General features: G+C 37.9%; 1 protein-coding gene across 1 annotated transcript; it reads right to left on the bottom strand.

Annotated features, from left to right (window-relative positions):
* Positions 1-5,478: 5,478 nt before the first annotated feature.
* On the bottom strand, positions 5,479-7,854 carry LOC137738368 (indole-3-acetic acid-amido synthetase GH3.17-like). The gene is made up of 4 exons (XM_068478005.1): positions 7,553-7,854; positions 7,371-7,472; positions 6,421-7,253; positions 5,479-6,065 (listed from the first exon to the last, which is right to left on the bottom strand). Exons 1-4 carry the CDS (start codon positions 7,852-7,854, stop codon positions 5,479-5,481), a joined length of 1,824 nt encoding a protein of 607 aa, XP_068334106.1.
* Between the last annotated feature and the right edge of the window lie 5,319 nt (positions 7,855-13,173).

Below are 13,173 nucleotides of genomic sequence, written 5' to 3'. Positions count from 1 at the left end.
TCGAAATGGAAGTCGTGACGTGTATTGGGGGATCGGTGACCGTTGGATGAGGATCAGGCGGCCTGTGTGCCTGAGAGTGCAGGCTCCGTGGCTGAGTCGCCAGGATGTTAAGTGGGCTTTGGGAGTTAGTTGGGTGGTAGTTAGGACTCGGTTTTGACTTTATTTTATTTGGACCAATTTCACTCCCACCGCTTGTTTACGTGGGCTTCCTTTGGACCCAAAAACGCGCCAATGTTTAGTCCATTGTGAGAGTGAATCCCTACTGGGCCTCCTCTACTAAAATTATATGGGCTTTGTTGATCAGAAAATTAAAATGGGAAAAATATTTGTTCAGAAGGTAGAGATTTGGGTTAATTGTAAGGTACAATAATTAGACATTGAATTCGTGATCAAGGTGAGGCTAACTTATGACCAACATTTACAAGTGAAGAGTAAGTACTACTGCACCAAGTACTTATAACGCCTTTAAGTTTAGTGTTTTACTCTATTATTCTTCATTTTATTTTGTTTGATGGCTTCTTTTATATGTTTACTACTGATTTTGTTGATTGATCACATAATTTTAGTTATATAATCTTTTAATTATGATACTAATACATGATAATTTTTTAATGTTTTAGTACAATTTTGGTGAGATTATGTAATAAGGTACAAGAGCAAAATGACCCGTTTATAACTTCTGCATAGGCCCCCGAAGTCTCAGAAACGGCCTTGCAGATATTTGGATTTCACCTCGATGAAACTTCTACTCCAAATACAGGATGTAAAATTATTGTGACCTAACAATCTCCATAAGCAATGACAACAAATTATGAGTCTCCCCATTCCATCTAGTCAAGACTAAACACTGTGCTTAATATGTGACTCCCACTATAATTTATGTGGCCTATAAATATCGACATCGGAATGGACCAAAATGGCGAAACCCCATCCTTATTATATCACATATCAGTCACCCAAAAACCACAGGCAATATATATGGAGAAAGCACGAAGGACCCATGTCGAATGTTGTTTCGTTTTCTGAGCATGGCAGAACGACATGACCTTATCCCAAAGAGAGAGAGCAAACAGAAAAAGTCCCAGTCCCAGTTCTATTTCCATGGCTTGCAAATTATAAAGTGGGGCTATAAAAAGGACGCACAACGTCCTTCCAGGGATTAGAGTCAAAAGAGACAGCTACAGAAGCTTGTCTTCTTTCTCTCTCTCTCCATATTTCCAATCCAACATTCATGCATGCATGTCGACCCCCCCCCAGCACAGCACACGTGTGCCTATCTGATCTTCCTTTCTGTATGTTCTCGATACACAGCTGAGACAGTGAGAGGCTGAGAGTGAGGGATTAGGATTCTCTCCCCTTCTCTTTCCATCTTTTTTCCTCCCTTCCTCTTACATTCTTTATTTTGTCTTTCTTTTTTTATATAAAATTAATATAAAATGTTGACATGGTTTAACCGTGACCTTTCAAATAGGAGGGGAGGGAAAGAGAGGGGAAAAAAGAGGGGGAAAATCCTACCCTGAGAGTGAGAGCTACCTCTTTCTTTTTCTTTACTAATATATTGCCAAATGCCAACCACATTTCACAGGTGTGTATGTATATGTGACATCCATCTTATTCAGCTCTAGACATTAATCAATAATAATGCATCATATTCTACTATTTGTTGGTCCTCCCTTTTAAAGTGTATAGTATTGAGAGTGAAAAATGTTAACTTTTACATACTTACTGTTAAGTTTAGGGTTTTGGAAGAAGAAGTTCTACTCATGGGTTTAACATGGTATTAGAGCAACTCTACGTAAATCATAAATGAGTTAGACCAGTACTTCTAAATTTCTAACCCTTTGCGAAATGGGAATGCTGAGAGTGACTTCAATCCTGATACTAAGGAGTGTCAGGATAGTTTAATATCATAATATGTATGGCGGGTATACTTATCATGAATGAGTATGTATAGTATATTAAAAATTATTTTGATTGCTTATACATATCATGCGTTTACTAACATATAAGGAAATAAAAAAGTGAATCACACATTGAAAAAATAAGTTATTTCATATATAAGATACCTTGTATTAGATCACCCAACAAGAGTATGTTTATTTCATACCTGAACAATTATATGTGATTTCATTCATGACTGCTTCTATGATTTAAAGTAAGTAAGGATTTGTTTGTTAACATTTTGCAAAATAGTTTTTGTTTTTTTAGATACAAAAATAGGTGAAAAATGTGTTTGGTAGACTGTTTTGTAAAAATAAACTCGGAAACGAAAAAAATGCAAAACAATATTTAGCATAAGTTCTATAGGACATCAAATTGATATGTTTTCTCTTTTTTTTTTATAAAAAAAAAATTCAAAATAAAAGAAATTATAAAACAAAGTTAAAGTTTTAATAAATAAATCATATATGCCACCACCACCATCACCAATGCCGCCACCGCCACATTCTTCATCGTCTCACCATCACCACCACCACAACCACCATCTTTGACATTACCACCTCCCACCAGCCATCGTCTCCACTACCATATCCTCCACCGCCATCACCCTCGCCACCATAGCCACCACCACCTCCACTGTCTCATCATCGCCACAACTGACATTACCGTCATTGTCTCACCATGGCCACCACCACCTGTACCTCCACTGCCACCATTAACAACACCACCACCTCTACCATCTCTACCGCTATCATCCCAACCTCTCAACCACCATTTTCACAACCATCCCTCATAACCATTGTTAACACAACCATCTTCTACCACCATTGCAATAGTCGCCGCCTCTACCACCACCACCAGCACCACTCCTCCACCATTGCCCTCTACCCCGGTATTGCCATCACCTGAATGCCGCCACTATTAACATCTTCATTCTCACCACTACTACCACTACTCCAACCACCATTGCTACAACACAACTCTCGTCTCAACCACACCATCGATCCTATCACCACCACCACAATTACTACCAAACATAATTTTTTTTTTGACATTTGGTACCACATGCCTTTTTAATATTTTCATTCTCTAAAATTATTCTTGGACTAAAATACCAAACGCAGTCTCAAATAAATAAAAAATGCAAAATCCGATTCGTCGTTTTCGTTTTACAAAACAGGTTTTCAAAAATCATTTTGTAAAATTTTACCTAAAAGACCCTAGTAATAGCCTTTCGTTTGCAAATCAATATTACAAAGATAAGTTCTACCATGAGTTTAATAATCCCCTTCAGAGGCATGCAAAAGCAATTACGTACTGTAAGCATTATTCCTTTCTATTTCAAACATCGACTCAAACAAACTAAACAAACGTATTGTTGTTCTTGTCTCTATTAATCCCAAACTCTCAAACACAATTTTAGACACGTCCATTCAACGTCGACAAAAAAAAAAAGTGCTTGCCTATTCAATAAATCGCCATATTAGCATATAGTTTAAGCTAAATTTGACGTGTTAGGGTAGGCAGGATATTGGCTTACACACATATATGTCGTCTTTCAGCCTCAGGTCAGCTTGTTCTCCATTGTTCTCCATGTATGCATGAAGACCGACGCCTAAAATTCCAGTTTATAAAATAGCACTGGTCCAGACCAATAAGAAAAAAAGAAAAGAAAATTAGTACTGGCCAAGTTAAATTTCCATTTATGCCTAAAAAATAGTACAGACCGATTGCATCATAATTCATTTATGTGTCTTCTCTGTTGTCCTCAAGAATAAGAGGAAGTACAATATTTACCAAAAATAAAAAATAAGAGGAACATGAAAGGCTACGTAGCATTAAGTGGTTTAGGGTTTAGGGTTTTGAACTCTCTAATCTTTTAAAACATGTCACTTCTGCCGTCAAATATGTCACATTATTTGTTAGTTTTCTACTAGCATATCTCTAAAATGGACGAAAATAACCCTCGATTGCCGGAAAGTTTAATTATCCGAAGTATGTACATTCGTCCATTTCAAAAATCACGTCACTCAAATTCTAATTGAAATTTCATGGAATAATAAGAAGGTCATCATACTATATTCCAAGGTAATTTTCATCATATTTTTGTCGATAGTGAGCGATATCAATATTTATATTGGAATATTCATTGTAAACTATGCTATTGATATTTTTGCAAAAACCGATCATTTCAAAGCCCTAGAGAGTACATTGCAAAAAAATTCGAAAAGAGAAAGGAAACAAGGAAGAATGATTGATTTGAATAAAAATGTATGAGTGGAGTGGAGCCATTTAAGTGTGATTCATCATGAGAACCAAAAGAGAGGTGGTCTGTGTGAGATGAAATGAGAGCCGAGGGCAGCCTCCTCTTCCTCCTCCTCCTCTGTGCAGCTAAATGGGGTAGAGCTGGTGGTGGTTAAGACCACATGTTCCCATAAATGCATGAACAAAATGCCAAAGTGCTAGACTTATATACACACAGTACAGGCTAATATTATTTATGCCCGGCCCCATTTTGCTTGTACAGTTTCTGTGTCTCCTTGAGTTGCTTTCACTGTCCCCCTTACCTATCTCCACGGTCGTTTTGCCTAATTTCCCACAGGCGTGGCTGCATCTTGGCCTTATTTTGCCTCCCCTCACCACTGAAAAATAGAGCTTCCATTTCATTTTTCTAACTTAGTAGGACGTGGATGTCAGTCTCATTGAATTGTTGCATACAGTGGTGCCTTTTTGTTTTGGAGAAAACTTGTTTTACCAACGATTGCATACAATCATACGTCTCTCTCTTATCATGTATTTCATCACATAACTTAATGAGAGAGATACAATGATTGTATCTGATCGATGATACCCTAGAATCTCTCATTCTTTTAGCACCTGGTAGAATGTGCATCTTGAAGTAGGCTTGTGCAAGTCCATGGGATATATGTATATTGGGTTCTTCTCTATATGGATGTCTTTTTACCTTTTCACCATCAAAATTGAGTTGGATGAAGGGAAGTTATTTCACTCTTTTTTATCTCCTTTGGTACTCCTCTTAATGTGTCATCAAATCTTTCATAACACAACCTAATAAGAGAAATACGTAATAGTATACGACTAAGACATCCCAAAACCTCTCATTCTTTTGTTAATTGGTAGTAAAGTAGGCTTATGTAAGTCCACTGGATTTTTTGCATTTCATTCTTGGGAGGGTGCGATTTTCACTCTTATTTTCTCCTTCTGCACTCCTCTCATTATTTCTAACCTCAGATTTGAATAATTTAAAGCTGAATCAAGAAACATAAACCATAGTAAACAAGAGGGACAAATTTGTGGTTTGAAGAAGAGAGAAGAACAACCTTTCTAATAAGTACTCTAAATTTTAATCCAAATCCAACGTACACAATGGAGGGAAAGCACAGAATATAAGACAATAACTTTTGCAAATCAAATCATAAAATTGGGTTCTCAGTAAACATTTCCTGGGAAATTAATCAAATCCTGAAGTGGCCCCACATGCCAGCCTTCCCCATGTTTTTGTTTTTGTCAGTCAAATTATTTAGTCTCCATCCTAAAAGGCTCCCAGAGAGGAGTTGATTTACTGAAGAATCTTCCCACCACCCTGGAATCCAAAATCCTAATGGCCTCCTCTGACTGGATGCACCTGGGAGTTTTGTACTGGTTCACAGAGGATCCCTGGGAGATGGAGAAATCCATGAGTGCATCAAAAGTCCCTTGCTTCACAATTCGGATCTCCAGTGGTCCTATGGAATTGTCCTTCCTCCTGCACCTTCGGTACACCGAGTCCAGGGACTGTTCCACTGTGGAGCAGCATTGCTCCATAATGCTGGTCTCCAGTTCTATCATGTCATTGCTTTCTTTGGTCTTGAGCTCCCAGAAGAGCACATAGTGGCCTGGGATTGAGGAGGTGTCGGCGTAGCTGGTGTACTCAATGAGGAGGAAGCCGAGGGGCTCGAGGAGGAGCCTCGCTTGCGTGACAGCGTTTAGAAGGTCTTCTTCATTGGTTTTGTCCGTGTCGATGCTCAGAACCACATTTCTCCTGTGCATGAATCTGAACTGAGGAGCTTTGTTGTGGAAGCCAGTCACCATTAGAATGTCGCCAACTCTGTACCTGTATAGCCCTATGTACAAACAAAAAACAAATGATAAATAATTTACTATGATGAGGTCAATTAGATCGAAAATTGACAGTCGGGTCATGAGTTAGAGAAGAAAATATGCTCTATCACCGGTTATGTACAATCATGTGTCTGTCTTTCTCATCTCATGATTAATCATGTGATGAGAGAGATAGACATATAGTTGTATACAACTGGTGACGTACATGAATATCTCGAATTAGTGAGCAAGATGCTCTAAAATTAATGCAGCATTTTATAGTTGCAAGGTAAATAAATTTTCTGTGCATGTTTAAGAGATGAAACATAAAATACATGAAGCATGTAGGTCAGATCTAAAAATATGAAGTAAGAGTACCTGTAAAAGTTGTGACAACAAGTTCATAATAGTGACCAAGCTTAACATCCACTAGATCAACTGTTTCCAAAGTTTCCTCCTCATCGGCCTTTGGGCATTCTTGATCAGAAACACCGTTGTGCGAGGCTACCTCTTCGTGGTGTAGGAACTCGAAGTAGGCCATGTTCGGAAGGAGGGTGTAAGCAACATCATGCGGCTTGCTTAGCGGGTTGAAATTGATTCCGAAATAGCATTCAGAAGAAGCATACATTGTTGAAATCAAAGGCAGTCCACCAGAATAGAATTCAAGAGTTGGGATATACTGAGCCATGGAACCTGTGACTATAACCTCGATGTACTTTGTTCTTGGCCAAAGCCTCTTAACTATCCCTTCCAATGACTTGTTACTAAATTCGTGCCTGATCAAATCGGCCAACTCTGGATTCGGTTTGCTAAGGACTAAAGACACAGCATTTCGGCAACTGGAGTCGGTGATCCAGTCACTGACAAGACCTGAGCCTATGTTTGAGCACAACTCCTCCCAGTGGTCCTCTAAGAATTTGATGGCCCGAAGAAAAGCGGACGCAAAAACTGCACCAACCCTGAGGACCTCATCCCTTTGTACCAAACCACATAGTAACTGGCAGTACATACTCTGCTTGCTGTCTGAGCACAAGATGGCCTCATCCGGGCTCGTGTAGATGTTAAACCGATTGAAAGGGCGGTTGCGAAAGTTACTGCTCTTGTAGTAGCTGGTCAGGACAGGCCTTGCCACCATTCCTGAAGGAGTACTAATTTCCGGTTTGATAAACAAGAGGTACATTCCTTTCCCTTGGTCCAAGCCATCCACATACCTGAATTTGGAACAATAAGAATTTCTCAATTGCCTTGTTTTTTCACTGTTACATCGATTTAGAACCATGTTAAAATTTAATATAAAACACAAAAGGAGTAAAAAGGTAGCTTCTCACTTGTTCATCACCGGCACAAGGAGATTATAAAAGAATGTCTTCCTGTCCAAGTCTTCAACAGTTGAAGGCATCATCTTCGGCTGTCCTCCTGAAGTTCCCGAGCTGCCAAAGACATAATTATTAGAACAAAAATTCATGAAAAATAAAATTAAATAACTATACTTGTATCCAAATATTCAGACCTGGTGAGGAGCTCAGTGATTTTTTGAGCCGAGATGATCTCAGACGGCTCTCCATTGGCAATTCGCTCGATGTAAGGCTTGACATCTTCGTAGTTCACAACAGGAACCTTCTTCTTGAAATCTATCTTGTCATGGTGGCCATTGAGAAATCCCTTCAGATATTCGGTCTGCGCATTTTTCGCTAGTATCTCTTCCAACACCTGCTGCTGTACTTCATATGCATTTGTTGTCAGGTCCTCCAGAAGCTTCAAACCATACTCACTGTCATTTGGATTATAGCTGGGAATCATCCTTGGCAACATTAGGAGGCAAAACTAAAAAGAAAATTTCGGTTCAAAGCCGGCTCTACGACATGTAATTTACTGCGACACAAGCAATGAATCGAAAAGGAAATCGGACTTTCGGTCTGATTTGATCAAGTAGGACTTGAAACTTTTAGAAAAACCAGATTTCCTCTTCCTTTTTTAACTGAATTTTGTAATATGAAAAGGTGCCTTGCAGGAGAAAGAAAGTGCAAGAGGAGTGAAAGTGCTTAAAGAGCAAAGGAAGGGAAAGTGCTACATATTTGTATGAGCCATTTGTCTTTCAATTGAAGGCTTCTCAACGTGGTTTCTGTGTAGCAGCTGAGAAGAAAGGGTGGAGGGAAATGATTAAATACCAGATTCTGGAGGGGATTTTGGGAAATGATGTTATTCAAAACAACAAAATATAAATAAAAAAAACATAAAAATAAAAAGAAGGAAATGTGAGGGAAGTTGAGGAGGCTATGGAGGTCCTACGCACGTGGCCTTGTCTGGTAAGCTGTGAATAATATTTTAAAAAATGATGGGTCAAATTCAAAGGCTTTTTAGCTAAAACAATATTTAGTATTATTATAACTTCTTATTTTAGTCATTGGTATTAAAAATTGATAGAAGTGATTCATAAGTTTGTTCGCCGTTAATTATTTTGATTATTTCTTGAAAAATCTCCGTTAAATGGAAAAGAAAATAAAAAGGTTGATTGGACAAAAATACTCTCAATCTAACGGAAAATTTTCACAGAATGATCAAAATGATTGACGGTAGACAAACTCAGGAATCACTTATATTTTGATTTTTAATGTCAGGAACCAAAGTGATGAATTATACCAATCTGATAGACCAATTTAGCTAAAAAGCCAACTCAAAACTACCTTCAATTCTACCTTCTTTTCCTGCAGGACAAACTATATAATACAATTTTTTTGTATAGAATTTCAAGCTCAAATCAACAGATAAGCTTGGTCTGCATTTGAGCATTCAGGCATAACTGCCAGTAGTGCTGCCAAGGACGATACTCTGTCTAATTAGCCAGATGGAATGAGAAATAACAAAAAAACAAAGAAAAAAAACAGAAGACTTATTTCCCAGCAAAAAGATGAAAACAATAACTAACTAAAATACCACATATGTAGCTTAGATTAGTTGACCAGAACGTGATTTGTTGATCTCCTGCACTCGAGTTTTAATCCCTCAGTAAAAGTCCCTGCAAGATGTCCAATTGCTATTTTATCTTATTTATTTATTTTTATGAAAGAATCTGACAATGCCATCAAAATATAGCAATCGTGGACAAGCTCTGGCTTCTGATAGAAACAGAGATTTTAACAGGAAACATCTTTTTACGAAGGGGGCTGATAGATTTATTCATGGTTTTCCTGATTTCAGCAGACACTTTGTCAAACAGTTGATTAGACTTAATTAAGACAGAAATAATTATGCTCCACAGGCTCGCCGGATTTTTTTGTAGGATCTTTTAATTACATCTATTATTTGTATATTTAAAATTGAATATAAATAATACTTAACAAAAACTGACTACAATGTACAATAAACAGATGTAATTGAAAAATTTTCGGAATTCTTACAAAAGAAATCTGGCAAGGATCCTCTCTCCAAAACGAAAACTAATGGAGGTTTATTTGGCTGCTAATTGGACTGATTTGAGGCAGACAAAACCTGCCCACAAGGTGATTTGGGAGCTTCCACCACCAAGCATTGCACTAGACCCACGTAAAAATCTTTTGTGGCCCTAAAATAAAATGAAATCTTTTCAGGCTAATGATTTGTTTCCTCATTGTTTAAGATTTAATGAAGCTCTCAAATCAATATCCCACTCCTAATCTAATACTAGGATGTGTCTAAAGTCACCATATTTGAGATATTACAGCTGGGTAAGCATACGTAATCTTCATTAAAATCTTAACATCCATGCACCAAATCTGATCATTTAATTGCTTGCAATTAGATGCAGAGCCATGACAAGGTCAGGATGGTCCTAGGTCTATCTTGACATTTTTTTCACGCATTAAAGTTTAGTATTATGATTATGATTTTCAAGATTTTCCCGTAAGCTCAAGGCTCTAATTCGACGTTTTTACTTTAATTTCGTTTATCGGGTTTGATTTGAGGTTGGTAGCTCCTATGGAGTTGAGGCAATTTGTTGCCTGTGATTTTTAAGGAGGACTCTGGTCTAGGAATTAGTGGAAGGAGAGGAAGAAAGTCAAATAGGCTTGAGGTTTAAGTTCAACAAAGAGGATAATGAGAACGATACCGTAGTAGACCTAATCGATGGTAGTCAATTGCACACCACACGACAGAGTAATTTTTGTAAGATCAGGAAAACGTTTTAGATTGAGACTTTTGGGCCCCTCTAAGCTAAAATGCTGGCTCTGCCATTGCTTGCACCGAGATGTCATAGTAACAGCACCTCAAGTTAATAACCCATTACATGAGGGAAAGTTAAATCATATTACCGTACGTGACTAATTTAAAAAACGCTAATGTGGCATCTCATGTAAGTTTCTGCTCTCAAAAAGACATGCTAAGAGTCACATGGATCACATTTATCTTTGTTTTGGTTTAGGCATTAACACAAGCATATGAGGTGCATTACGAATGATTCAATCCTAGTAAAACAACAATAACAACAATCGAGCCTTATCTCACCAAGTTGGGGTCGGCTGTTTAAATCCTAAAATGGTCATTGCTCTCAGTTTTGCGTCAAATCTTCTGTTAGCTTCAAGTACTTCATATCTTTTCTAAATAATTCAATTGTTGTGAGAAAATGAAAAATAGTCCAATTATCACGATTCACCGATGTTTAACCATGCGTTACTCCAAAGAAAAACTGATATACAAAAAAAAAAAATGTTTGTCATGGTGGTATGTAGTCAATCGTATGTCATTTCGAGGACCCTACTCTGGAAATTGGAATCACCAAATTTATGATTGGACAAAACGAATGGAACAATATTTATCGGGATCAAACAAGTAAAGACCCCCATGTTGGATTATAAATTTCTGGACTAAATAGTCCAACACTCAAGAAAGTGTTGGCTTGCAATCTGTCCCATCTGGTAACTGTAGGATCTAAGGACAAAGAGGGTACTATTTTTAGGTAAATAATTTGTCCAACTAACGCACAAACTCCAGCATACCGCTAAAAGTACCGATTTTTCATAGGCTCCACTCATGTCCCAAGAAAAAAAATATCCATTTCCCTTTCAAAGGATAGAAACTTGCTGCTAAAAAAATCAATAGGGGTATCAGCAGAACTCCTGCTGATCACCAATTACGGCTGGACACGTGATTTTTCATAAGCTCCACTTATGTCCCAAGAAAAAAAATATCCATTTCCTTTTCAAAGGATAGAACTTGGTTGCTGAAAGAATTAGCAGGGGGTATCAGCAGCACTCTTGCTGATCACCAATTACGGCTGAACACGTGTATAAGTTGTGATTAAAAAATAAAAAATTTAGACACATGTCCAGCCGTAATTGGTGATCAGCAGAGGGTGTTGCTGATTCTTCAGCAGCCAAGTCCTGTTCCCTTTCAAAACCAATACTTGATGAACAATACTTACATGAAGATATTACACACAAAAATATATAATAATTCGCAGCATTGAATATCCTGCAATTTAGAACTCTTCTAATCTAACTGTTGTTTTAAGTGGCAGATCATATTCAACACTCCGGCACATTATAAAAATTTAAAATACTTTGCAGTATTGAATATTTAGCAATTTAAAACGCTTCCAGTCTAACGGTTGTCCTGAGTGGCAGATCATATTCAATACCCCAGCGTATTGTAGCCTCACCCAATAAGGATGTGTGACAGATAAAGAGAATGTGTGAATAACATTACCCTTCTATAAATTATGAGCTGCCCGACTTCATAAAGTTGTAGACTTGGAGGAGACAGTAAGCTACTTCATAAGTTGGCCAGAAATGGAAAAAGAAAGGCTTCTTTCTGGTCTTAAAACATCCACGACTTCACATAACAAAATGGCCCTATAAGAACTAATATTGTACGGTCTCAACAAAATGAACTGGTTTGAGGCTTTTAGGCTTTCAGCGTGGGTCTCTCCAGCACTAATCGTGTATTTTTCTCTCATGTAGCATGTCATGACAGGGGTCTCAAAACTGGTGGGAGAGGTTGCTTGCTTGAGAACAGAAAAAAATATGCATGGTAGCATACAACTGTCATACACAACATAAATACCATGGAATAAGGTTTGATCCTATACATGGGGATTTTGTAAAAATTCCAAGTATTGTATACGTCATTAGTTTGATCCTTTGTAGGAACTACCTGTAATAACGAATTTGCCAAAATGAATCTCTTTATGATAAAGATTGTTAGTGACAAATTAATAATTTTTATTCTCAGAAGCAAGACGAAGCTCTCACGTTACTTTCTCTAGCTGCCTTGGCTCCCCACCCTAGCTTGGCTTCTATAAGACATTTTGTTGAACATCTTAACCTCATAACCTCATGAGGACCATTCTCCATAGAAAGTGTCATAACTAGCGTAGCAAGAGAACATTAATATACAACATTCTATCCTAAAATGGTCCAGTAACATGCAAGTGACGAGTTGAATTTGAGAGAAGAGTTGCATACCCCAAATCTTGAATATAACCAATGATTTATCACTTTCTATGTCTTGCATCACGTCGCGTCACGGTGAATCCCTCCAGTTGTAGGCAAGTTCTTTTATTCATGGTGGCTCATTGGGATGTGTTAAAATTTGGCTAGCTGTTTTGGGAGTGTGTAACTATAAAGGGAGTTGAAGGAGGTTGCTTCGGGTAAAATAGCAGGCCGTCAAGTAAACGCATTGAGGGAAGCAATTGAATAATACAAAACCGTTGTTCGGTAAACAGATTGGAGAGGAAGAGAAATACTATAATAATGATTAATCAGTAATATTAGGACATATTGATCGGGATTTGCTAGATTTGGTTTCATTTAGGTCTTCATGTTTAAGATAAAACAAGGTAGGTGTCTTATGGGGGGACACACTGCCCTTAAAATGAGCATGGGAAGAGGAGCAAACTAAGGGTGGGGAGGGAAGGGTGAGAATCGTGAGATCGCTCTCCACTTTCCCCCATCATATATTATCATTTGTTTGACCAAATAAAAGCTCCACGGTCCACCCTCCACCCTCCAGTTGTTCTTCAAATTAATGACCAAGTCAAAGAGAAAGAGAGCAATGTGGGCTTATATCATATGATTCACAACATGATTAACACGCAGAACGAAAACATCCCAAGCATAGTTTAGTGGTAATAGGAGGTTTATGGTTCCACCACATGAA

This window comes from Pyrus communis, chromosome 6 (assembly GCF_963583255.1).
Source record: "Pyrus communis chromosome 6, drPyrComm1.1, whole genome shotgun sequence".
Lineage (NCBI taxonomy): Eukaryota > Viridiplantae > Streptophyta > Magnoliopsida > Rosales > Rosaceae > Pyrus > Pyrus communis.
The sequence above is the reverse complement of the archived record's forward strand: the minus strand, read 5'-3'. Positions and strand labels throughout refer to the sequence as shown.

Bases quoted from the DNA above. Each gene is read 5' to 3' on its own strand.
- LOC137738368 (XM_068478005.1), bottom strand. From the start codon at position 7,854: ATGTTGCCAAGGATGATTCCCAGCTATAATCCAAATGACAGTGAGTAT. The intron at 7,473-7,552 runs GTCTGAATATTT...TGTCTTTGGCAG, and splicing joins ATCACTGAGCTCCTCACCAG to CTCGGGAACTTCAGGAGGAC. The intron at 6,066-6,420 runs GTACTCTTACTT...GTTTGTACATAG, and splicing joins TGTTGTCACAACTTTTACAG to GGCTATACAGGTACAGAGTT.